A 25,555-nucleotide genomic window follows, 5' to 3' on the forward strand; every position below is an offset into this window, starting at 1 on the left:
GACAGCCTTTAACACTCGATTTGGGCATTATGAATATCTGGTTATGCCCTTTGGGCTGTGTAATGCCCCTGCTGTTTTTCAACACTTCGTGAATGAGATCTTTCGGGATTTTTTGAACTCCTTCGTCATTATCTACCTTGACGATATTTTAATTTTTTCCCACAATTATCAAGATCATGTACACCATGTCAGGAAGGTTTTGCAACGGTTACGAGACAATCATCTATTCGCCAAGTTGGAGAAATGTTCATTTCATCAAAAATCCATACCCTTCTTGGGTTATGTAATATCTGAATCTGGATTTGAAATGGATCCGAATAAACTTTCTTCCATTTTGGATTGGCCTAGACCTGATTCTCTTAAGGCTCTACAACGGTTTCTTGGCTTCGCCAATTATTACAGGAAATTTATCAAAGGATTTGCTACTATTACTTCTCCTCTTACGTCACTCACTAGAAAGGGGCAAGATTGTAAAAAGTGGTCCCCAGAGGCTATTAAGGCCTTTGAGTCTCTCAAAAAGGCCTTTTCTTCTGCACCCATACTCCGTCACCCAAATCCGGATTTTCAATTTATCCTAGAAGTGGATGCTTCTTCTGTTGCTGCTGGGGCTGTTCTTTCCCAACGAATACCTGACACGGGTAAGATTCATCCTGTAGGTTTCTTTTCCAAGAAATTTACTTCTTCTGAATTAAATTATGACGTTGGCAATAAGGAATTATTAGCCATCAAGATGGCTCTGGACAAATGGAGGCATTGGTTGGAGGGTACTACCTTTCCATTTTCCATACTCACGGATCATAAAAATCTTCTTTATCTCCAAACTGCCAAACGATTGAATTCCAGACAAGCTCGTTGGTCTTTATTCTTTTCACATTTTAATTACAATCTTTCCTATATACCTGGTTCTAAGAATATAAAAGCGGATGCCTTATCCAGGCAGTTTCAATCTACCTCTACTCCAGAATCTGGTACCATACTTCATCCACAAGAAGTCATAGCTCAATTATCAACCTCTTGTTTACAGGAGTTACAGTCTGCTCAAAAGGATCTTCCTTCTTCCTTTAAACCTCCTGATGGTTTATTATTTGTTCCTGAACGTCTCCGTCCAAAGATTCTCCATTGGGCTCATGATAGTCCTCTCTCTGGACATCCTGGCGTCAGTAACACGACTCGGAATCTTAAACAGTATGTCTGGTGGCCTACTCTCTCTCAAGATGTTAAAGATTATGTCTCAGTTTGCACTCAATGTGCTACAAATAAAGCTCCTCGTCAACTCCCTTCTGGTTTACTTCAACCTTTACCCATTCCTCACCAGCCTTGGACCCATCTATCTATGGATTTTATTACAGACCTTCCTCTTTCTGCCGGAAACAACAATATTTTAGTGGTGGTCGACAGGTTTACGAAGTCTGCCCATTTCATTCCTCTGCCTGGTCTTCCATCTGCCAAGGGACTTTCTGAGCTTTTCCTTTTGCATATCGTGAGATTACATGGTTTTCCTATGGACATCGTCTCCGATAGAGGGGTACAATTTGTTTCTCGGTTCTGGAAATGGCTCTGCAAACATTTTGGCACTACAGTCTCTTTATCAACGTCTCATCATCCACAGTCTAATGGCCAAACCGAGAGAGTAAACCAATGTCTGGAGACTTACCTTAGACATTATGTGGACCATCATCATTCTAATTGGACTCGTTATCTTCCTTTAGCGGAGTTGGCCCATAATGCTCGTTACAATTCATCTCTTCAGTCTTCTCCCTTTTTTGCAGCTTATGGATTTCAACCCAGAACATTTCCTCTGTATACTTCCTCTTCTGAAAATCCTGCTTCTGATCAAACTGCTCGGAGATTAACTCGACATTGGCGTAAAATACGTGATCTTCTTTCCAAAGCTTCTAAAAGATACAAGTTTTTTGCTGATCGCAGACGGAAGAAGGCTCCTAATTTTCGTCCTGGAGACAAGGTGTGGATTTCTACTCGTCACCTTCATCTCAAACAACCTTCTATCAAATTGGGGCCTCGATATGTGGGTCCTTTCCGAATACTGGGTCAAGTTTGTTCTACTGCATATCGAGTTGCTCTTCCCAAGACTCTCAAAGCTCACCCTGTGTTCCATGTTTCTCTCCTGAAACCGGTGAAATCTAATAGATTTTCTAAATCTCTGCCCAAACCTCCACCTCTCTTGGTACAGGGACAGCCTGAGTTTGAGATTGCTCACATTCTGGATTCCAAACTTCGTGGCAAGAAACTATACTATCTCATCCATTGGAAGGGTTATCCGGTCACGGAACGGACTTGGGAACCAGCCCAGCATGTTCACGCCCCTGCTTTGATTAAGGCCTTTCACAAAGCTTATCCTGCTAGGCTTGGTCCTGTCCCCCGGAGGGGTCCTTGAGAGGGGGGTGCTGTCATGAATTGGATCCGCTCATTGCCGTGTCGCCGCGGCTCACAGATCCCCTCTGTATCACATCACGTTGCCTAGTAACGTGACGCGGTATCTGGCTCTCCTCCTGACGTCAGAGTCTCCCTGCCTTCAAATCTCGGCGGGAGATCTGAATTGGCGCCCGTTTGTTTTTCTCTTTCCTACCTCCCAGACCGGACCTGTGTGAGTAATTCTTTTATGTCTTCGTTGCCTGAATCCTTGCCTGAATATTCTATGACAGTTTGCTTAACCTGCTAAAAGGATTTTCTATTTGTTTGCTAACCTGCATACAAGGACATTTGTTAAATCTAAACCTGCTAAACGGAATATCTGTTTGTTTGCTAATCATCATAAAGGGACATTTGCTTTATTCAAATCTAATAAGAGGAAGATATTACTGTTTGTTCATTAACCTGCTTAAAGGGACATTTGCTTTATTCAAACCTGCTAAAAGGAATCTCTGTTTGTTTGCTAACCTGCTTAAAGGGACATTTGCTTTATCCAAACCTGCTAAAAGGAATCTCAGTTTGTTTACTAAACCTGCTTAAAGGGACATTTGCTTTATCCAAACCTGCTAAAAGGAATCTCAGTTTGTTTACTAAACCTGCTTAAAGGGACATTTGCTTTATCCAAACCTGCTAAAAGGAATCTCAGTTTGTTTACTAAACCTGCTTAAAGGGACATTTGCTTTATCACTTGCTAAAGGAATTTCACTTAGTTTATTTATCTTCTTAAAAGGACATTTGCTTTCTTCAATCCTGAGTGGGTCACGTCCTGGATATTTCTCAGTGTGCTAGCGTGTGTTTTTTACTTTTCACGCTAGCAGTTGGGTTGAATCCTGAGCTGATCCTTTACGGCTGACAGGTTTTACCACAGTTGAATAATTGTAAATTAATCTTCTATAAAAATTTGCGAATTCCAAAAAGTTTTGAAGGGCTTTTAATGTCGTGGGACGTGGCCAATTTGTTATTGCAATAACCTTCTCTGGATCCATCATTATACCTTCTGGGGTGAGGATATAACCAAGAAACTTTATAGTGGTCTTGTGGGATTGACACTTTTCTAATTTTGCAAACAGTCTGCAGTCTCTGAGTCTAGATAACACCCATCTTACATGTTTAACATGAGTTTCAACATCAGTTGAATAGATTAAGATGTCGTCTAAATAAACAATTACACATATATCCATGAGATCCCTGAAGATATCGTTTATGAATGTCTGAAATTTTGCTGGGGCATTACAACATACTCATACAACCCGTACTTGGTTCTGAATGCCGTTTTCCACTCATCTCCTGCACGTATTCTAATGAGGTTGTAAATATTTGTGCATTCGATAAATGTTATAGCAATTCTGTTATCAATGGAAGTGGGTTTCTATTCTTAACTGTTATACTGTTTACAGCCCTATAGTCTATTATAGACCTTAAGGTTTTAACCTTATTCCTCACTAAAAACATACCTGCGGCAGCTGGTGAGGTAGATGGTCGTATAAACCCTTTTCTAAAGTTCTCATCCAAATACTCCCGCAAATACTGTAATTCAGACTGGGATAAAGGATACATTTTCCCGTAAGGTATGGTTGCCCCAGGTATAGTTTTTATCAGGAAATCATAAATTCTGTGGGGGGGGGGGGGGGGGCTCAGCTTCTTTTAAATCGAATACATCTGAGAATTCCTTATACACCTGAGGATATGGTTCTGCAATACCTATAGATATATGTGAAAAACAAGTATTTAAACAGTAATCTGATGAAAAAGTAATTTTGTTTAATGACCAATCTATTTGAGGATTATGTTTTGTTAACCAAGTATATCCAAGTATGACTGAATGAATACATGAGGGGATAATATCAAAAGTTATATACTCTTTATGACCTGTGTGGAAAGATACTAAAAGAGGTATTGTGTTATGTGTGATTGGACCCTTCTGGATATAAGAACCATCAATAACCCTAATGGGTAACTGAGGTGCTAACAATGGACAATTAGATACATAGTGGTCTTGACTGGCGTAATATAAACATAATTTTGATAACCGTCTACTTATCTTTTCTTCTTGGCTTCAAGGGCCTTTTATGGTTCCTATCTCCCTAGGAATTTCAGTGTTAAGGCTTTTAGAGTAGTTAGACATAGACATTTTCTTTTGAATATATTCTGTGAGTGATTTTTCAGCTCTTCTCTCTCTGTATCAAGTGTGATACTAACTTTTATCAATGCTTCCAAAGTTTCAGGCATTTCTATTCTTGATAGTTCATCTTTTAATATCTCAGATAAGCCTATGCGAAACTGATTTTTTAGGCTTAAAGCATTCCAACCAGAATCTGTAGCCCACATCTGAAATTCAGAAATGTATTCTTCCACTTGTCTTTTGCCCTGTCTAAGAGCTCTCAGCTTAGTGTCTGCTGTAAGTTGTTTGTTTGTATCATCATACAAAGTAGCCATGGTTGTAAAAAAATTAATCAACAGAGTTCAATATGATATTATTGGTTTCATAAAACCTGTTTGCCCACACTCTTGGCTCTCCTTTAAGGAAGGAAATAATTGTGCAAACCTTAGTTCTATCATTTGTGTAAGTTTTAGGTTTCATGGCAAAAAACATCAAACAAGAGGTTCTAAATTCTCTGAACTCAGACCTGTTACAAGAGAAAACCATTTCTTGAAGAAATAACATCTTTCATTAACCCTTTTTGAAGGTCATTTAAGCCTTGAGCCAATATCTCAATTTTTTGGTTGAAACCTGATATATGATTTGATACCTCTACTAGGTCCATACTAATTAATGGAAAAAAAAGTGATCTAAGAAAAAATGACTAATAATTCCAGATAAGGATTTTTTTTATGTATATAGGGCTTGATTATACTGCAATGAATAGATGAAGAGGCTTGATTTAAATAGGCTGTTTAGAGGGAGGAGTATCCTTAAATCAACAGTAGTATATCTGATAGAGAGCATTCTCCTTAAACAACAGTAGTGTATATGACATAAGCAGGCAACCTATTATTTAAATGGGACTAAATTTAGACATATTTATAGATAACAAGCTAAAGATGGATGCACAATGCAGGGCAGCAGCTTCTAAGGTTAATAAGATACTAGCATATATTAAGAGGCATTGATACAATGGAGGAAAGCATAATTATGTCACTATATAAATCCCTGGTAAGACCTCACCTTGAGTATGGAGTGCAGGTCTGGGGGCCTATCTCAAAAAAAAGAAAAAAATTTCAGAGAATTTAAGCTATGAGGAGAGGTTAGCCAAACTTGGTCTGTTTTCTCTAGAAAAAAGACGCTTGAGAGGTGACATGATTACTCTATATAAATATATTCAAGGCCCATATAAAGAGTTGGTGGAAGCTCTGTTTATTCCATGGAAATTGTTTGTCACAAGAGATCACAATTTATGGCTGGAGGAAAGGAGACTTAGGGGCCCATTTAACAAGCTCCGTAGGGAGCTTGTGGGCCCGTGTTTCTGGTGAGTCTTCAGACTCGCCAGAAACACAAGTTATGGAGCAGCGGTCTAAAGACCGCTGCTCCATAACTGTCATGAACCAAGCCTCCAGACGAAAAAGAAAAAGAAAAGGTCTGGGAGGCATTCTGCTAAGAAGGGCTGTGTGGGGATTTGAACCTGTGACTCTGTGGTTGCTATTTCTGTTTGCTTACATGTTGAGCCACAGCCAGTTCTAGCAATAGCATGGATCTTAAAAGATCTGATAAATAACTTTTTGCCTTACTTGTTATTACACCTGTGCAACACACAGGTGTTCTCAATTCTGGAATTAATCAGAACCAACCCTGTGCAAAACCTCCCTATTTAAGGATGGCTTTTAGTCTGCATTTTTGTCTTCACATTGGATCTGTTTTGTCAAGTCAGAACCTGTTTCCTGTACTTCTTTGGAGAAAGATTTCCTTTGCACCTGTTTACAAGGTATTACCAGGAGAAAGCCTTTACCTTTAAACCTGTTACCAATCTTCAAGTTTGTTTCCTGCTTTATGCAAATTCCTGCACTCAGCTATTGCCAGGAGAAAGACTTCACCTTTGCACCTGTTTACAAGGTATTACCAGGAGAAAGCCTTTACCTTTAAACCTGTTACCAATCTACAAGTTTGTTTCCTGCTTTATGCAATTCCTGCACTTGGCCATTGCCAGGAGAAAGATTTCCTTTGCACCTGTTTACAAGGTATCACCAGGGCAAAGCCTTTACCTTTAAACCTGTTACCAGTTTGCAAGTTTGTTTCCTGCCTTCAGCAATTACAAGGAGAGAGACTTTACCTTTAAACCTGTTACCAGTTTGCAAGTTGTTTCCTGCATTGTGCAATTCCTGCACTCAGCAATTACAAGGAGAGACTTTACCTTTAAACCTGTTACCAGTTTGCAAGTTGTTTCCTGCATTGTGCAATTCCTGCACTCAGCAATTACAAGGAGAGAGACTTTACCTTTAAACCTGTTACCAGTTTGCAAGTTGTTTCCTGCATTGTGCAATTCCTGCACTCAGCAATTACAAGGAGAGAGACTTTACCTTTAAACCTGTTACCAGTTTGCAAGTTTGTATCCTGCCTTGTGCAAATCCTGCACTCAGCAATTAGTAGGAGAAAGACTTTCCTTTTTGAATCTGCATCTCTGCTTACTTTGTTTGTTTATTTTCACTCCTGCTGTATGTGGTCTTAACATACCTGAGTAGCATATTTAAATATTCTGCAAGTATTTGCTTAAACAAAGTATTCTGTTGTTTAAATAAATTTGTTTTCATTTTCAATCAGTATGGCTTCTACTAATCTTCCTTTAAAGCAACTGTTCCAGACAATGAGGCTCTCACATGATATCCTGAGACAGAACATGACAATAACCCTGTCTGCCTGCTCTGAGCAGGCGCACAGGAATCGCCAGAAATCAACCCGATCGAGTACGATCAGGTTGACACCCCCCTGCTGGAGGCCGATTGGCCGCGAGTCTGCAGGGGGCGGCATTGCACCAACAGCTCTTGTGAGCTGCTGGTGCAATGCTGAATACGGAGAGCGTATTGCTCTCCGGATTCAGCGAGGTCTTGCGGACCTGATCCGCAGTGTCGGATCAGGTCCGCAAGACCTTTCTTAAATAGGGGCCATAATCTCCAGTAATGTAAAAGTGTTTTCACTGTAAGAGCAATCAAATTGTGGAATTCATTGCCTGATGAGGTAGTAAATGCCAATACTTTACATATTTTTAAAAATGGCTTAGATACATTTCTGTCTCCAAACAGAATTCAAAGGTACGATTGCAGGTGTTAAATGGCTTACCATTTAAATGGAATTAATTAAAGATCAATTGGAGATTTTCATTTGCAACGCAAGTAGCATCTGTATTGGCTGAACTCAAAGGGCATCTGTCTTCTTCCAACCTCATCATCTATGTTACTATGTAAATATGTCAGCTAAAAACTTCTCTATGTTTCTATTATTTGAAATTCAAAGTAAGTGTTGTTGCATAGTCTTTTTATTATGCATTTGTTGATCAGCTCTACGGTAACTAATGTTTTTTTTTAATAAGCTATTAGCCTACTCCAAACCCTGTAAGCATTATGTTACAGTATGTGATAATGTTCATTACATTATGGTTGCTTATTTTCTAATGCTAGACTCTTCCTTATCTGCACAGCTCACTTGTTGGTATCACCAAGCACAATATTTGTATTTTAATTTTAGGTGAAATCTGAAACTAGTGTAGAGAGCAAGCAGCAGACCTTACAAGGACTATCGTTCCCCCTGAGACCAGAGGCTGAGGAAGCTATCCTGCTGCTGAAACAAAAGAGGATCAACTATATACAGCTGGTAATAAAGCCCCTCTGTGTCTTGACAAATTGGTTTAATTGGTTCATCTCAGTATATTACCCTGTTAGTTTCTAATGAATCTATCCCTTTCTCTACATAAATCAAGATAGAATAATCTGCCCAATATCCTTTATGATGTGTAAGCGTAAAGAGGCATAAAAGGCAAAACTATTCAGCTAGAGCATGGACATTTTAAGAGAGGGTTCAGTTTACTTCTGTTATAAAATGTATTTCTTTCCTAAGACATGGAGAGTCCATAACGTCAATCTAATTACTAGTGGGATATTAACTCCTGGCCAGCAGGAGGAGGCAAAGAGCACCCCAGCAAAGCTGTTAAGTGTCACTTCCCTTACATAGTGAATCAGAAGGAAAGGATGTAGGCTCTATAATGAGGTGCTTTGAAAAAGCCCATAGATTTATTAATAAAAATAACAAAAATACAAGGTTTAACACTTTTCTTGATATTAACAAATTTGTGCGAAAATTGTCTCTAAAACGTTTCTTTTCCCTCACCAAAGGTCCAGGTGAAGATTCCACAGATACATTTGAACCAACTGAGGGTGGTGCTTTGAGTCATTTAGACAGGGCACATTTACCTTTCAGTGAGGCTTGTACCATAGTGAGTCTCGTTGATTTATACAGTGGTGAGAGAAGAGAAACCTTTCCTTGTGAAATAACAAAACCAAAGAAATCAGGGTCAGATTTTTATCCAGTTCACTTTAGGGGGCCCCTTATAAATGCCTACCAGAGAATGGTTCAAGAAGACATCCTTAAGTTGGAAAGCAGTCTTAACACTGATGCTGTACCCCATAATCTAAGTTATTAAGAACGAAAGGCTTTTAAGTCCTTGCGAGACAATAAACACATAGTCAATAGAAACTCAGATAAGGGGGACAGCATTGTTGTTTTAGACAAAGAGTATTATTTTTTTGAAGCTAATAAGCAGTTATCTGACATTAAGATTTACCAGAAACTTATGTTTAATCCAACAATGAAATACAAGGAAGAGCTTAGTCATCTAGTATCGGAGGGGATACATTTGGGGGTTTTCAGAGAATCTGATATAGATACATTGATCCCACAAAATCCAATAATTCCTATCTTTTACCATGTCCCCAAGGTTCACAAGGACTTACTACACCCTCCCGGAAGACCTATTGTCTCTGGTGTTGGGTCCTTGTTTGAGCCTTTGGGGGCATGGTTATATAGTGTTCTGCAACCACTGGCCACTAAACATTTGTCATATTAATAAGATATGAAAGAAAATGGAAGTTCCAAGCAAAATAATATGGGACAGTGTTGAAAGGCAACAATCTCACAAGCATATAGAAATAAAGTAAAAAATTCCAACTTTATTAATGAATCATAAAACTTAGAGTACACTGTCTTTGAGAAAGCGCCATCAGGGTGTGAAACGCGTCAGATGATGTAGGTTGTGTCCTTTCCACTACACTCCTCCGTTCGTGTCCTCTACGCAATTGTAAGTTTTATGATTCATTATTAAATTTTGAATTTTTTACTTTATTTCTACATGCTTGTGAGATTGTTGACTTTCAACACTGGCCCGTATTATTTGGCTTGGAACTTCCATTTAGTTTCATATGCTATACACACACTTAGTTTGGCGTGTTGTTTCTCCAGCCGGCGAAACACTGGTTGTTGTTCCATGCATAATTAATGGACCTTTACTGAAGTTACAACAGGAGCTCTTGACCGGTGCATATATATTTAAAAGAGAGTTCACACCTTTTGCATACCTTAGAAACCCTATCTTGGAAACCTGATTATACATGGCTCGTGGTTGATATAACATCACTCTATATGTCTGTACCCCAACATCTAGGCATTGAGGCAGTCAAATTTTTCCTAGAGAGAGAATTGTGTCTGGAATATGAGACAAAGAAATATATAGGAGATGTCCTTAGGTTCCTGCTCTCACATAATTTCTTTTTGTTCAATGGTAGTTTCTACCGTCAAATCTGTGGTACGGCCATGGGGGAAACATTTGCCCCGGCCTTTGCAAATTTATATGTCTCCTGGTGGGAACTAACTTACATTTATAGTACTCTAAATCCACGGCGGGAAGATATACTTCTATTTGTGAGGTATATAGATGACCTTTTGGTCATCATAAAGAAACCCTTTAATGATGATTTTTTTACCGATTTCCTTAAGTTTCTTGATAATAACTTTATGAACTTAAGATTTACTGGAATGTTTGATTCTTCTGAGGTTAGTTATCTAGACTTATCCCTTAAGATAGTTAACAATAGTATTGTCTCTAAAAAATACCACAAACCTGCGGCAGGCAATACGATACTACATGCGACCTCTCAGCACCCTAGACACCTTATTAAAGCGATCCCAAGGGGCCAGTTCATAAGACTGAAAATAAATACTAAATCACAAGAAATTTATGAAGAACAGTTTATAGAACTAAAGAATAGACTTGTTGCTAGGGGGTATAATGAACATAAATGGGAAAAGTGCCGTAATGAAATCAAAGAATACAGTAGTACATATCCTACTATGAAAGATACTACAATTATAGATGACTCCTTTCAGGAATCTATAGTATTCACCACTGAATATTCTAGTCAGTATTCTGAAATAGTTAAAATTCCCAAGAGACATCTACATGTACTTAAGGGGGGCGAAGCCCTTGTTCCACTAATTAAAACATGTAAATTTGTATCTAAAAAACCTAAAACATTAGCAAAAAGTCTTTCCCCAAGTGCCATTACAAGGGCTAAAACACTTGGCAGTACCTGGCTTAAGAAACAGGGAAATTTTAAATGTATGAGTAGAAACTGTCATATGTGTGCCTGAATTGGCTCTGACAATAGATTCACTAGTAGCTGCACAAAACTGAGTTATAACATCAACTGTTATGCAAATTGTGGAAGCACATTTGTGGTTTATTTATTTACTTGTAATCTTTGCCAGTGCCAATATGTGGGTCAAACCTCAAGGAAGGTTAGAAAAAAATTTGGGGAACATTCCAGGGACGTCAAGATTTATGTGAAAGAATCTGCGGTGGGCATTCACTTTAATGGTGAACACTTTACAAACGTAGCAGATTTAACAATACAGGTTATTGACCTAGCAGTTGTGCCCCCAAGAGGAGGTAATAGATATACCATTTTGGAAAGAAAAGAAATATTTTGGATGTTGAAATTGAAAACACAAAGCCCATTGGGTATGAATAGGGAGTGTGACATTAATTTTTTTTATTGATGTGTAAACCTTTTTTAGAAGTAGCCAGGTTTAGTTTTTGCTTCAATTATTTATATCATTAGGGCTACGTAGAAATAAGTGATTAAACTTAGACTCCCCATTAAATTTGTCAAACTTGTGAAGGAGTCTAGGTTTTAACACTCCCTAAGCAGGGTAAATTACGTCCATTTATATATATATATATTTACGTTCATCCATGCATATTATATTAATGTATATTTATCTCTATCTTATTTTTAAGTTTCATTATTTCCAGGTTTGATCTTTAATTTGTTTCTATTCAGTTGTACATGTATTGTCAGTAGCTCCTCCCCTTTATGGATATATATTCTTATATTATTTTAAAGATATAAGTTACCATCAGTATTACAAGGTTCTTCAATTGAAAGAGGTTTTTTAATAATGAGTATCTAGTAATAGTACAGGTCTGCTAATACATATTTATGTGCTTCTTTATTATATACAGATAGTGCTTTCCTGGTCTGTCATTTTTATTCACAATGGTTAAGCAATGGTAAATGTATAAGGGTATAAATAGCACAACACCTATTGTATGTAATACGTCTATGAGTAAGCGCCTGTAGGGGGCGCAAAACGTGTCAGACACCTGTCTTTGTCCCACTTCCATGTCTGTAAGTTTTTTCATGCTCCATGAACTTTTGGATTTTTTGTATTTTTGTTGTTTTTTATTAATAAATCTATGGACTTTTTCAAAGCACCTCGTTGTAGTGCCTACATCCTTTCCTTCTGGTTCACTATATTGCAGAGTGGTTAATCCGCTACTTAGTTACGGCACTCCAGAAGACAATGTTAATTTGGGCATCCTTTACGGACTTCCGGATTTCCGGTTTTGGGGCTTACTGAGTGCTGCAGTTGCTGGGACCGTACACTGTTGGTCACTTCCCTTACCCATAACCCCCAGTCATTCTCTTTGCCTCTGTCAATGGAGGAAGTGAAGTTGGTGTCTGATGATATTTATTCCTTTTTCAGGTACTTTTGCCTGCAAGCAAGGATTGGGCTTTAGCTGTGTCCATGAGTAAGAATAGTGGTGGCTTTTAAGCAGTTAGGAAGTTGTGAGGTAGTCCTTGTTTTGTTTTCTAACATATTTGCTGTCCTCGGTATAGAAAGCCAGAGTTGGTTACTCTGTTCTTTCTTTTTCTACAGGTCTCTGTAAGGAGTATGTGTCCTTTCACGCCTTGTGAGCTGTCTTCCTGCCCGACAGCTAGATTTGCAGGTAAGTGCTTTTGTCTTCTATGTACTGGAGACTTGCACTATCTATTTTAACTCTGCTTGATTTCATTGGACATTTATAATCCTTTAGTACGGATTCTTTGGGGCAGTTTGCAGGCACTATTTGTATGTGATTAGAGATTGGGTTAACAGCCTTCCTTATAGGTTTGAAAGGGCCTCTAATCTTATGGCTATATGATTTTATTTTTATAACTTTTCATGTGGGGAATGTTTTAAATGGTTACTCTGTTTTTTACTTCAGAGTATGAAATGTGTGCTTTTTTACTTATTGCACAGTTTCATTTGATGCCACTCACGTGACCTCCCGATCTTCCTCTTCTGAGAGAGGAGTGGTGTAATTTCTGTTAGTTTCTCTTCATTGCGGCTGTGAGATATTGTCTGGCCGACTGGAGAGTCCTTAGTTTGTTCAGTCTCTGAAGGTTACGGTAGGACACCTCAGTTTCTAAGGTGCATTTCTTATTTATTTGCCTAGTGTTTTGAAGAAAAAAACTTTTTTCTTAAAGTAACATTCCTTGCTTTTGGGGCCTTTATCAGCTATGGACAATGATCAGGAGTCTGTTCCTTTCAATAAATGCTTATTATGTTTGGAGGCCCAAATTGTCTTACCTATGCAATTTTGTTCCTCATGTTTAGAAAAAACGTTAAACTGTAAAAACAAGTTACTTGATTCTGAGCCTAATGTTTCTCAGGATGATGCTGTTCAGGCAGTGCCACAGCTTTCTCCTCACACATCCCAAGCCTCAACGGCTTCACATACAGTGCCCTGCAGTTCCTCTCAGTCTCCTGGAGGAGTTTATTTGCCAAAAGATTTTGCCGCACAGATATCTTCTGTGGTATCTGTGGCTTTATCTGCTTTTCCCATGATGGGGAAGTGCAAGAGGAAATCTAAACATTTTTCTGAGTGTAAGGTGTCTGTCCCGCCTGCTGCTGTGCAGGTTGACCTCCCTTAATAGACTGATGAGGAGGATACCTCGGTAGCTTCTGAGGGTGAAATCTCAAATTTGAACAGTATAAATCCTTTGGCTGATTCTGAAGAAATAAACTTCAGATTTAAGCTTGAACACCTTTGTTTACTGCTAAAGGAGATACTGGCTATTTTGAACGACTCCTATTCTTCTGTTGCTGTCAACCCTAAGAAATCTAGTAAGCTTTACAGATACTATGATGTTCCTTCCTCTGTGGAAGGGTTTCCTGTTCCAGACCGGGTGTCGGAGATCATTGCACAGGAATGGGATAAGCCAGGGATACCTTTCTCCCCATTTCCTGTTTTTAAAAAGATGTTTCCTGTTGCTGACTCCATTTGAGACTCATGGTCCACAGTGCCTAAAGTAGAAGGGCCTATTTCTACTCTGGCTAAGAGAACCACAATTCCTATTGAGGATAGCTTTTCTTTTAAGGATCCCATGGACAAAAAGCGGAAGGCTTATTTAAAGAAAATGTATGTTCATCAGGGTCTACAATGGCAACCTGCAGTTTGTATTGCCACGGTAACAAGTACAGCATCTTATTGGTGCAATGCTTTGTATGAATTGATTTTAGAGGAGACTCAGTTGGAGGAGATCCAAGATGGGATTAAGGCTCTCAAGCTAGCCAATTCCTTTATCTCTGATGCTAACATGCAAGTCATTAGACTAGGAGCCAAGATGTCTGGCTTTACTGTCCTTGCCCGCAGGGCTTTGTGGCTAAAATCTTGGTCAGCTGATGTTACCTCCAAGTCCAAGTTCCTGTCGCTACCTTACAAGGGTAAGACCCTGTTTGGTCCTGGTCTGGCGGAGATCATTTTTTAAATTATGGGTGGAAAGGGGTCCTTTCTACTACAAGACAAGAATAATAGACCTAAGGGACATCAGAGTTCTAATTTTCATTCATTTTGTAACTTTAAAGGTCAAGTCTTCCTCTCCCTCCTCCAAGCAGGAGCAATCCAAGTCCTCTTGGAGACCCAATTAGACTTGGAATAAGGGGAAGCAATCAAGAAAGCCATCATCTGAGACTAAGTCAGCATGAAGGGTTGGCCCCCGGTCTGGGATTGGATCAAGTGGGCGCAGACTTTCCTTGTTTCGTCAACCATGGATACAAGAAGTCCCAGATCCTTGGGCTGTGGACATAGTATCTCAGGGTTACAAAATAGAATTCAAATCTCATCCTCCCAGGAGCAGATTTCTCCTCTCAAGGTTATTTGTTGATCAGGTAAAAAGAGAGGCATTCTTGAGCTGCGTTCAAGACGTTTCCTCCCTGGGAGTGATTGTTCCAGTTCCAGTAATAGAACAGGGTCTATGATTCTATTCAAATCTGTATGTGGTTCCCAAAAAAGAGGGACATTTTTGACCCATTTTAGACCTAAAGTGTCTTAACAAGTTTCTCAGGGTACGGTCCTTCAAAATGGAAACCATTAATTCCATTCTTCCTTTGGTCCAAGAGGGTCAGTTCATGACGACCATAGACCTGAAGTATGTGTATCTTTATGTTTCCATCCACAGGGATCATCACCAGTCCGTGAGATTCGCTTTTCTAGACAAGCACTTTCAGTTTATTGATCTTCCGTTTGGCCTTGCCACAGCTCCCAAAATGTTCTCAAAGGTTCTGGGGGGCTCTTTTGGCAGTTGTTAGGTCTGAGGGAATTTCGGTGGGGCCTTACCTGGTCGACATATTGGTTCAGGTGCTATCTTTTCAACAAGCAAACTCTCATACAGAGATCTTATTGTCTTTTCTACGTTCCCACGGATGGAAACTGAATCTGGAAAAGAGTTCCCTTGTTATGAAGGTCAGAAAATCCAAACATCTCTCTTATTGCCTCTCGCTACAATCTACTGTTCGGCCATCAGTGGCTCAATGCATGGAGGTAATTGGTCTGATGGTTGCTTCCATGGACATCATTCCCAAGCTTCCAAGGTACGGTTCAAGGTCAAGAGATCCTTAGGTCATCCTGATAGATGCTCTGGCGTTTCTTTGGATTTCGGTCCAGCATACCTGTTTCCTCCGTTTGCGCTCCTTCCACAAGTCATTGCTCGTATCAAACAGGAGAGAGCGTCTGTAATTCTAATAGCTCCTGCATGGCCTTGCAGGATCTGGTTTGCAGACCTAGTGAAGATGTCATCTCTTCCTCCTTGGAGGTTACCTCTGAGGAAGGAGTGTCTAACTCAGGGTCCTTTCCACCATCCAAACCACGTTTCTCTGAATCTGACTGTATGGAGATTGAATGCTTAGTTCTGGTGTGGCTTTTCTGAGTCAGTCATTGATAACATGCTTCAGGCTCGCAAGTCTGTTACTCGTAAAATTTACCATATGGTATGGCGTAAATACCTTTATTGGTGTGAATCGAAGGGCTACTCTTGGAGTAGGTCAGGATTCCTAGAATTTTGTCTTTTCTCCAGGAAGGTCTGGGGAAAGGGTTGTTAGTCAGTTCTCTTAAAGGTCAGATTTCTGCATTATCTATTCTTTTACAAAAGCGTCTAGCAGATGTTCCAGATGATCTTTTTGTCAGGCCCTGGTCAGAATCAGGCCTGTGTTTAAACACGTTGCTCCTCCTTGGAGCCTTAACCTAGTTCTTAGAGTTTTGCAGTAGGCTCCGTTTAAGGCTGATGCATTCCATAGATATTAACCTGTTATCTTGGAAGGTTTTGTTTCTTATCGCTATTTCTTCTGCTCTGCTCTGCTCTGAGAGTTTCTGAACTCTCGGCTTTGCAGTGTGATTCGCCTTACCTTATTTTTCATGCGGATAAGGTGGTCCTTCGTTCTAAATTGGGTTCTCTCCCTAAGATGGTTTCGGATAGAAATATTAATCAGGAAATTGTTGTTCCTTCTCTCTGTCCTAATCCTTCTTCTCATAAGGAACATCTGCTACATAACTTGGATGTTGTGCGTGTTCTCAAATTTTATCTTCAGGCTACTAAGGATTTTCGCCAGTCTTCTGCCCTGTTTGTTTGTTTCTCAGGAAAGCGTAAAGGTCAGAAGGCTACTTCTACTTCTCTTTCCCTCTGGTTGAGAAGTATGATTCGTTTTGCTTATGAGACTGCTGGACAGCAGCCTCCTGAGAGAATTACTGCTCATTCCACTAGGGCTGTTTCCTCTTCTTGGGCTTTCAAAAATGAAGCTTCTGTGGAACAGATTTGCAAGGCTGCAACATGGTCCTCTCTGCATAATTTTTCCAAATTTTATACTTTTGCCTCGGCTAAGGCCTCTTTTGGGATAAAGGTTCTTCAAGCGGTGGTGCCTTCTGTTTAGGTATACCTGTCTTGTTCTCCCTCCCTGTTCATTCAGTGTCCTCTAGCTTTGGTATTGGTTCCCACTAGTAATTGGAATGACATTTGTGGACTATCCATGTCTGAGGAAAGAAACTAAAATGTATGTTTACCTGATAAATGTATTTATTTATGGACATGGAGAGTCCACGACCCCACACTTAAGATTAGACAGTAGTTTTTTTACTAAACCTTAGGCACCTATACATCTTTGTGTTATCTTCTTTTTCATTTCCCTTCAGCTGAATGACTGGGGGTTATGGGTAAGGGAAGTGACACTTAACAGCTTTGCTGGGGTGCTCTTTGCCACAATTATAAAAAAAAAAAAAAAATAAACCTAATCCCTATGAAAATAAAAAAGCCCCCCACAATAAAAACACCCCCTAATATAGACTAAACTACCAATAGCCCTTAAAAGGGCATTTTGCAGGGCATTACCCAAGTTAAACAGCTCTTTTACCACTACTGTTTACCACATAGTACAGAATTATATAACATTAGCTTACCGGCACATTTATACTTTCAGTTATTTCAGATAAATTATATGTAAACCCTTCCTTTTACCAGAACACCGCTCTTTGCTCTACTGGGCGGGTCTGGTTTTTACACAGTGCATCTGGCAACACTGTCTAGTCACAGTGTGCCTGTTCGCGCCATTAAAATGAATGTAGCTTGCTCCCGTAGCAGGAGCGAGCTACATTCATTTTAATGACATGACCGGGCACACTGTGACTAGATAGTGTTGCTGGATGCGCTGTGGAAAAAACACACCCGCTCAGTAGAGCAAAGAGCGGCGTTCTGGTAAAAGGAAGGGTTTACATATAATTTATCTGAAATAATTGAAAGTATAAATGTGCCAGTAAGCTAATGTTATATAATTCTGCACTATGTGCAGAATTATGTGACATTAGTATGTAAGTTTACTGCCCCTTTAATGCTGCAAAACATTCGCTCATCACTAGCCAGAAAACTTACCTTTCTTTTGAAGCCAATTTAGTATTGACTGAATTCTTAATTCCTCCTGCTAATCCCATTAACCTCACACTCATACTTTCCTTGTACCCTCGCTCTGTTGTAGAGACTGGATCTGAAAAAAGAAACCATTGATCTGGTTCATACCAAACACACTGAGGTCACTGAGCTCCCAGGAAGGGTCCCGAAAGACTCAGCCCGTTACCACTTTTTCCTTTACAAACACTTTCATGAAGGCGACCACCTTGAGTCTGTGGGTAAGTCTGTTTTTATTATCTCTGCTATTTGTCTGTTTGTTTAAAAAATCTATATCTTAAAAGACAAGTAAATACAGTAGATTTCCATAATGAACAAATGCATGATAACAAGACAATGCAATAGCATGTTTAGGGGCCGATTTACCTTCAGGCTTGCCGGAATCAGGAATTAAGAAGCAGCCCTTCTTAAGACCGCTGCTCCTTAACTCGTCCGCCAGCTCTGAAGTGGCGGACAGAAATCCGCCCGATCGTGTATGATTGGGTTGATTGACATTCCCTGCTGATTGGCCGCAACTCTGAAGGGGGCAGCATTGCACAAGCAGTTCACCAGAACTGCTTTGGCAAGGTTAAATGCCGACAGCGTATGCTGTCGGCATTCAGTGGTGTCTGGTGGACATGATCCGCTACAGCGGATCATGTGCGCCAGATATTGATAAATTGGCCCCTATGTCTGAACTTCAAATGAGTAGTAGATTTTTTTTTTTTTAAACAAATTTCAAAGTTATGTCTATTTCCACTCCTACTGTATCATGTGATAGCCATCAGCCAATCATAAATGCATATATGTATATTCTGTGAATTCTTGCACATACTCAGTAGGAGCCGGTGACTCAAAAAGTGTAAATATAAAAATACTGTGCACATTTTGTTAATACTGTAGAAGCAAATTGGAAAGATGTTTAAAATTGAATGCTCTATCTGAATCATGAAAGTTTAATTTTGACTTGAGTGTCCCTTTAATCTATCAGCTCCAACTTTTCATGGTGTTTTTCTCCACAGTGTTCATTTACTCCATGCCAGGCTATAAGTGCAGCATAAAAGAGAGAATGCTTTACTCCAGCTGCAAAAACAAGCTTCTGGAGTCTGTAGAGAAGGATTTTCATATGGATATTGCAAAAAAGGTAATTTTGTTTCCATGTTTTTTTCTCTGTTTTCTTTTTTTTTTTAAATTCTGATAACAGAAAGTGACTTTTTATTTTATCATTGTACATCTGATCCTGCCATAAACGTGAGTGTGATGCTTGAGCCCATAAGTCCTGATGGCCTCATGTATGCATAGGGGCCCCTTCTTCCACAGTCCTTTGTTAGGGGCTCCTTGCCATTACAACACCATGTTTGAAAACCCTTGGCCCTGTAGGGGGCTTCGTTTCATCCCTTGTCCAACAGTTAGTGAAACCTTGCCTGACAAACAGCCCTATGACTAGTTTATTTTCTTAGAAGTCGTACTAACAACCACTGCTGACGTGCTGTACCACTTACAGGGATGTAAAAGTACGTCTTGTTGTCAGCAGTGAGATGGTGCTATTTCTGTAAGATGACAAGTCCCACACTTACCACACTGGACAACCCTTGCAACGACATATAGGGTACTTTTCTGCTTTTAAAGGGTTAAGTAAATTACAAAGGCCTCAGCCCCTATTACACTGTTTCAACTTTAGTTTATCTATTTAGGTTGAAATTGAAGATGGCTCTGAACTAACAGGAGAGTTTCTTTATGATGAAGTTCATCCCAAGCAACATGCCTTCAAACAAGCATTTGCCAAGCCCAAAGGACCTGCGGGTAAACGAGGACAAAAAAGACTTATTAAAGGGACTGGTGAGAATGGAGAGGTCAGCTAAATCTAAAATCCAAATCCAAGCTTGTTTTATCAAGCAGAGCCAGAAATCTGCCTCTTCAACTTGCAATAACCTTTTTTTGGTTAATTTTGCTTTTCTGCTATGAGAACTGACATAGAATATGTGAGCCGCCAAGTGAAATGCCGCTTACCTCTCTTGTACATTAGCCGTGGCTTGTTACACTGATGTGATCTGGATTTTTTTGTAATTCTTGCTTTTGTTCCTCTTTGTCAAAACCATGTAAGACTTGAAGACTGATCTTCTCTGTGCTGATTTTCATATAACTTTGCTACCAGTATATCTACATATGCAAGAGGACATCAGCATACAGGTAAAGTAGGTTAGTGGACACTAAAATGCATAAAAAGAAAAACATTTTGTCCTCAGTGACAGCACTTTAGAAACATGGAAATCCTTGCTCCTCCTTTTGGGCGTGTCTATATTCTTAGACTAGTTCCTTTTCTGCCAAGTTAGTTTTGCGTTTCATGGTCCTTTTTCTTCCTGCCATAATCATAACTTCATGCCACCTCATTTGATAATTTTACATAGAGGTAGATTATTTGGGGCATATTTATCAAGGTCAGGCGGACCTGATGCGACACTGTGTATCAGGTCCGCCAGACCTCACTGAATACGGCGAGCAATACTCTCGCCATATTCAGCATTGCACCAGCAACGCCGCCCCCTGCAGACTCGCGGCCAATGGGCCGCCAGCAGGATAGTGTCAATCAACCCGATCGTACTCGATCGGGTTGTATTGTGGCGATGTGTGTCAGGTTATGGAGCAGCGGTCTTTGTGACCGCTGCTTCATAACTGCTGTTTCTGGCGAGTCTGAAGACTTGCCAGAAACAGGGGCCATCAAGCTCTATATGGAGCTTGTTAAATATAGCCCTTTAGCTGAGATTTTGGAAGTTATTCTTTACAAATCTAGCTACATTTTATATTTCACTTTGTATTAATATTGTTTGGTGCATATAGTAAAATACAGTTGGGAAAATCAAACCTTTTATAGCCTCATCGCTTACCAACAGTGAAATAGTGCTACGATTTGTCGGTTTTTGTAATTTATGGGTACAGTAGGAGTTTTGTATGACCTATGCCTATAATGTTTGACCTGAAAGAGGAAAAATAAAATAGTTGCTACCTGCTCTAAAACATACAGTATATCTTCAAAAGGCCAAAAATCCAAGATTTGTTGTGTTTAGAAGATCAAAAAATGCCCTTATGTGACCCACTCTAGCAACAGGTCACTAAAACAGTGAGCTCTAAAAACCATTTGAAGTGGCACTCAAACAATAAACTCAAACAATTTAAATTAAACAATAAATGTCACCAGATTTGAATGACAGTGACCAGCTACAGAATATATTTTACTTTACTATCTTTAGTTTGTACAGACTTTACACCTTTTTACATTAGGGAGATTTCAGCAACGGACCACAATAACACTTTACTGAGTTAAAGGTAAATAAATCTGCATTAAGGGAATTCTTTAATCAGAGAGAGGATTTTCTTATTGCTTGTGTATAACTATGTGTTTAACCTCCATAAAGGTGTTAAAGGGACAGTAAACACCTGGAGAATGTTAGATAAATGTTTAGTGATGCATAATAAAACAACTTTGCAATATATTTCATTATGTATTTAGCCCTGAAAATTGTGTTTTTTGTAATTCTCAGAACTTGAAATGCACCCTGCTGACTTATCAAGGCTAACCCCACGACATATCCATCCCTAATTGGCTATAACTGATCACAGCTGCAAAACAATGTACTTAATAGTAACTTTATGACCATGGCTAACCTTTTTGTCAGCAGACTCATGCTCCGATTAGCTTCTCCAACTAAGGCAAATAGTGGGTGGAGTGTGGCTGTTGAAAAACAATTGTAGCAAACAAGGTTTTTTTAAAGAAAATGTTTATACTTGGCAAATATGATATTATTTAGCAACACAACATAATTGTCTTGTCATTACAAGGTGTGCACTGTTCATTTAAGCACACAGTTAAAGTGAGCTATGGACTTGCAAGTTGCAATGCACTTGATTTTTTTTAAAAGGTGAACACGGGCAGTGATTGTCTGCTACAGACATATAACAAACCTGATTGGCTGAACATGTCCAGCTCCGTCCGTTGCAAGTCCAGCGATACTTTTTAAATATGTGTTTAACCCTTTTAGGGCTAGATTATGAGTGGGGTGCTATCTTGCGCTTGCACGTTAACTTCGCTAGACGGAGGCTTTTTGCATGTGTCCGGTTGCGCTCATATTACAAGTTGAAAGTAAAAAGTTTGCGCATGAGTGAAACCCCATGTGCGCTAATCAAATATCATGACTGCGTTAACGTATTCTCCCCATAGAAGTCAATAAAGGAAAAGAAACTAGCACCTATATTCGCACGCTAACCTGGCAGGAGTTATGAAAATGTCTCATTCCAATGCTCTTCACATACAGAAATGTTTTAATGAAAAAAAAATAATAATAAAAAATATATATATATATATACATACCCACGCTCTGATGAAGCGTGGGTACGCCTGTGCGAAACATGTCAGGTGTTTAAAATGTCTGCTTATGTCTCCTTCTGTGGACAAATAAACCTTACCTGATTGAACAGCACGTAATATTGGTTTGCAATATCTTCTTCCTTGTTGCCTTATGTATATATATGTGTGTGTATATATGTGTATATATATATATATATATATATATATATACATGTATACACACAACTATACCTGTTTATCTATTCCTATAAATATATTGGTATAGATATCTATTTTACATTAACAGTGTCAGATATATATACAAATATTTAAATAATAAAAAGTACATTATTTTCTATGTGAAGAACATAGGAATGTAAAATATGCATAAGGCGCATCAGGGTTTACAACTTAGGACTTTATTTAGACATGTGTATATATATATACGGTATATATACATATATATATATATATATATATATATATATATATATATATATATATATATATAGTAAACACACTCTGTAATCCCGCAGCTCCAGAAAAAAGCAACATAAAAATTAAAAAAAACACCAAACTTTATTGGAAAAAAGTTTTAAAAGTCATTTAGATAACATGTAAAAATACAAATTCCAATTGCAGGCCTCCAACGAGGTTTAGAACAAATAGCCAAACATATTTAGGGCCAAGTCTCATAACCTGTGTTCCCACTTACTAGCTCTATTTAAAGGCTTAGTTATCGGACAATTACAGGCACCTGTTCTTTGTTAACCCTTTACCAAAAAGGGATTCCAATTACAAATCTTTCTAATAAAAAACAAAAAAGGTTTGACCAAAAAGATCATATAATATGTATGAAGTATATAAAAGTATATATATGTAATATATGAAGTATACAAAAGTAATAAATGCATCCTTGTTTGAAACCAGAAATTGCTAAATATGAAAAAAACTGGGACAAGACTTATAGTCATACACTAAAGTATATATAAACTTCCTGTTTAATGTAAAAAAAAAAAAAAAAACAACAGAATTTTCAATAGAACAAATCAACATCCATGATCGAATTCAGACCAGAGGGGTGCTTTGTTTAAAGATTAAAAATCCAAAATACCCCCCTCGGGTCCAAATGTCTCTCCCTATCTCCCCCTCTTCTATGTCTAGGGACATGGTCAATACCCTGTACTGTCAACAGGGAATCATTAGAATTATGTTCCTGACTAAAATGTTTTGCTATAGGGGTGGTGCTTTCAGGACTCCCTATATCTCTCATATGTTGTAATATTCTATCTCATAGGGCACGTTTTGTGTGCCCTACGTACTGCTTTTTGGGATGGATTCAATGGTGTGTCTAGGGTGACAAGACATAAAGTGCAAAATAGTGTTGCCTGCTTTACTTTTTCTATAGAGTTCAATCTCAATAGAATGTGTTTCAATACAAGAAGTCAAAGTGACATCCAAGAAATTTATAGAGTTGACATTCTCAGTCATAGTGAATTCAAGATTACATTTGTTGCAGTTAGCATACTCAAGAAACCAAAAAACAGATTGTTGGTCTCCATCCCACACTAACAGCAAGTCGTCAATGTACCTACCAAAATAAACAATATTCTCATGAAAAGGGATTATTGTCTCCAAAGACGTGGCACCATTCCCAGAATCACATATAGAGATTAGCATAGGAAGAGGCGAATTTCACCCCCATAGCAGTGCCACATCTCTGGAGATAATACTTGCCCTCAAACATAAAAAAAATTATGTGAAAGAAGATACTCAACTGCAGTGTAAAGAAATTGATTGTTGAAAAAATCATATGTGGTATGATTATTTAGAAAAAAAGTGACAAATCTGTAGGTGCCACAACAAGTCACATGTTTAGTTTGTTCAATGAATGCTGTAGTATCCTTTAAATAACCAAAAATGTTGACAACAATAGATTGCAAAAAGGTATCTACCAGATCAGAAATTCGTTCATTCAATGAGCCGATGCCTGCCACAATCGGATGGCCCAGAGGATGTTCTGGATCTTTGTGCAGCTTAGGAAGGTGATGGAATATAGGCACAGAAGGATTTTTAGGCAATAGATACTCCACCACCTTTTCAGAAACTACCCTGTCCAATTTGGTTTTGTAAACAAAATCTGTTAATATCTGAATGTGTCAATGGGATCTAATAATAGCGGTTGGTATAAATCAGAATTAGCAAGGTGCCTAGTGGCTTCTGTTAAATAATCACTTTTATTTAAAACCACAGAATTACCACCTTTATCGGATTCCCTGATCACAATGTTCTGATCATTTTTAAGTGTCTGGATTGCTTTCCTTTCCTGAGTAGTCAAATTATTACCTTTAAAGGTGTTGGTAGTTTTATTTTATTTTTTCTAATTCAATTCTGACCCCTACTGTGAATGGGGTAAAAATAACTTTTTTCTTTAGATCTACTCATGTCAATATCTCTCTCAGAGGGACCAAATCTAGTTGTTTGTGTGCAGTCACTCTCTTCTATGAGTTCCTGCATATCCGTCATGGCAGCATAATCATTAAAAATAAAACTGGGAATAGGCTGCACACAAACAATTTTATTATTTTCAGCATCATTAATAGGTTCATTATCATCTTTTGAAAAATGTTTCTTTAAAGTCAAGTCCATAACAAACCTATTAACATCCAATATAGTAGAAAACAAATTGAAGTTACAACTGGGAGCAAAACTTAAACCCCTATGAAAAAGAGACATTTCTTGTTCACTAAGGATTCTGGAAGATAGATTAACTGCATTATTTATGGACAAACTGTCCTGTAAGACACCTTTTTCCTCTGAGGGTATCAACTGTTGCCCACCCCTTCTGCCTCATCCCCTACTCCCTCTACGTACTTTCTTTTTGATTTTATTTTTATATTCGGTTTTGGACTGCCCTCCCCGTTTTTTGACTATGTAGAAGTAAGGGGTGTAGGGATATCTAGTACAGAGATGGATTCCCTGACTAATGTAGAATTGCTAGCTTGTTGTGGTAATGTCTCCTGATCTGAAGTGTCATATTCCTATTCCGTTTCACTGAATGTGACTTTCTTATCTGGTATATATACTATATTTATATATATATATATATATATATATATGGTAAAGCCCTTTGCAGACTTTTTTTCTCTTGTAAAGGTGTATCCAGTCCACGGGTTCATCCATTACTTGTGGGATATTCTCCTTCCCAACAGGAAGCTGCAAGAGGACACCCACAGCAGAGCTGTCTATATAGCTCCTCCCCTAACTGCC

At 38.7% G+C, this 25,555-nt stretch overlaps 1 protein-coding gene across 2 annotated transcripts in view; it reads left to right on the forward strand.

Annotated features, from left to right (window-relative positions):
* TWF2 (twinfilin actin binding protein 2) overlaps positions 1–21,434 on the forward strand; it is a 609,681-nt gene extending 588,247 nt beyond the window's left edge. The window contains exons 5-8 of one of the 2 annotated variants that reach the window (XM_053721089.1): positions 8,105–8,230; positions 18,035–18,185; positions 18,966–19,087; positions 19,638–21,434. In XM_053721089.1, the coding sequence (XP_053577064.1) occupies positions 8,105–8,230; positions 18,035–18,185; positions 18,966–19,087; positions 19,638–19,805 (567 nt within the window). In that variant the 3' untranslated portion in view covers positions 19,806–21,434. The remainder of the gene's footprint in view (positions 1–8,104; positions 8,231–18,034; positions 18,186–18,965; positions 19,088–19,637) is intronic. The other variant, XM_053721088.1, reaches the window with a different exon arrangement.
* Positions 21,435–25,555: the final 4,121 nt, after the last annotated feature.

Source organism: Bombina bombina, chromosome 7 (assembly GCF_027579735.1).
Source record: "Bombina bombina isolate aBomBom1 chromosome 7, aBomBom1.pri, whole genome shotgun sequence".
Classification (NCBI taxonomy): domain Eukaryota; kingdom Metazoa; phylum Chordata; class Amphibia; order Anura; family Bombinatoridae; genus Bombina; species Bombina bombina.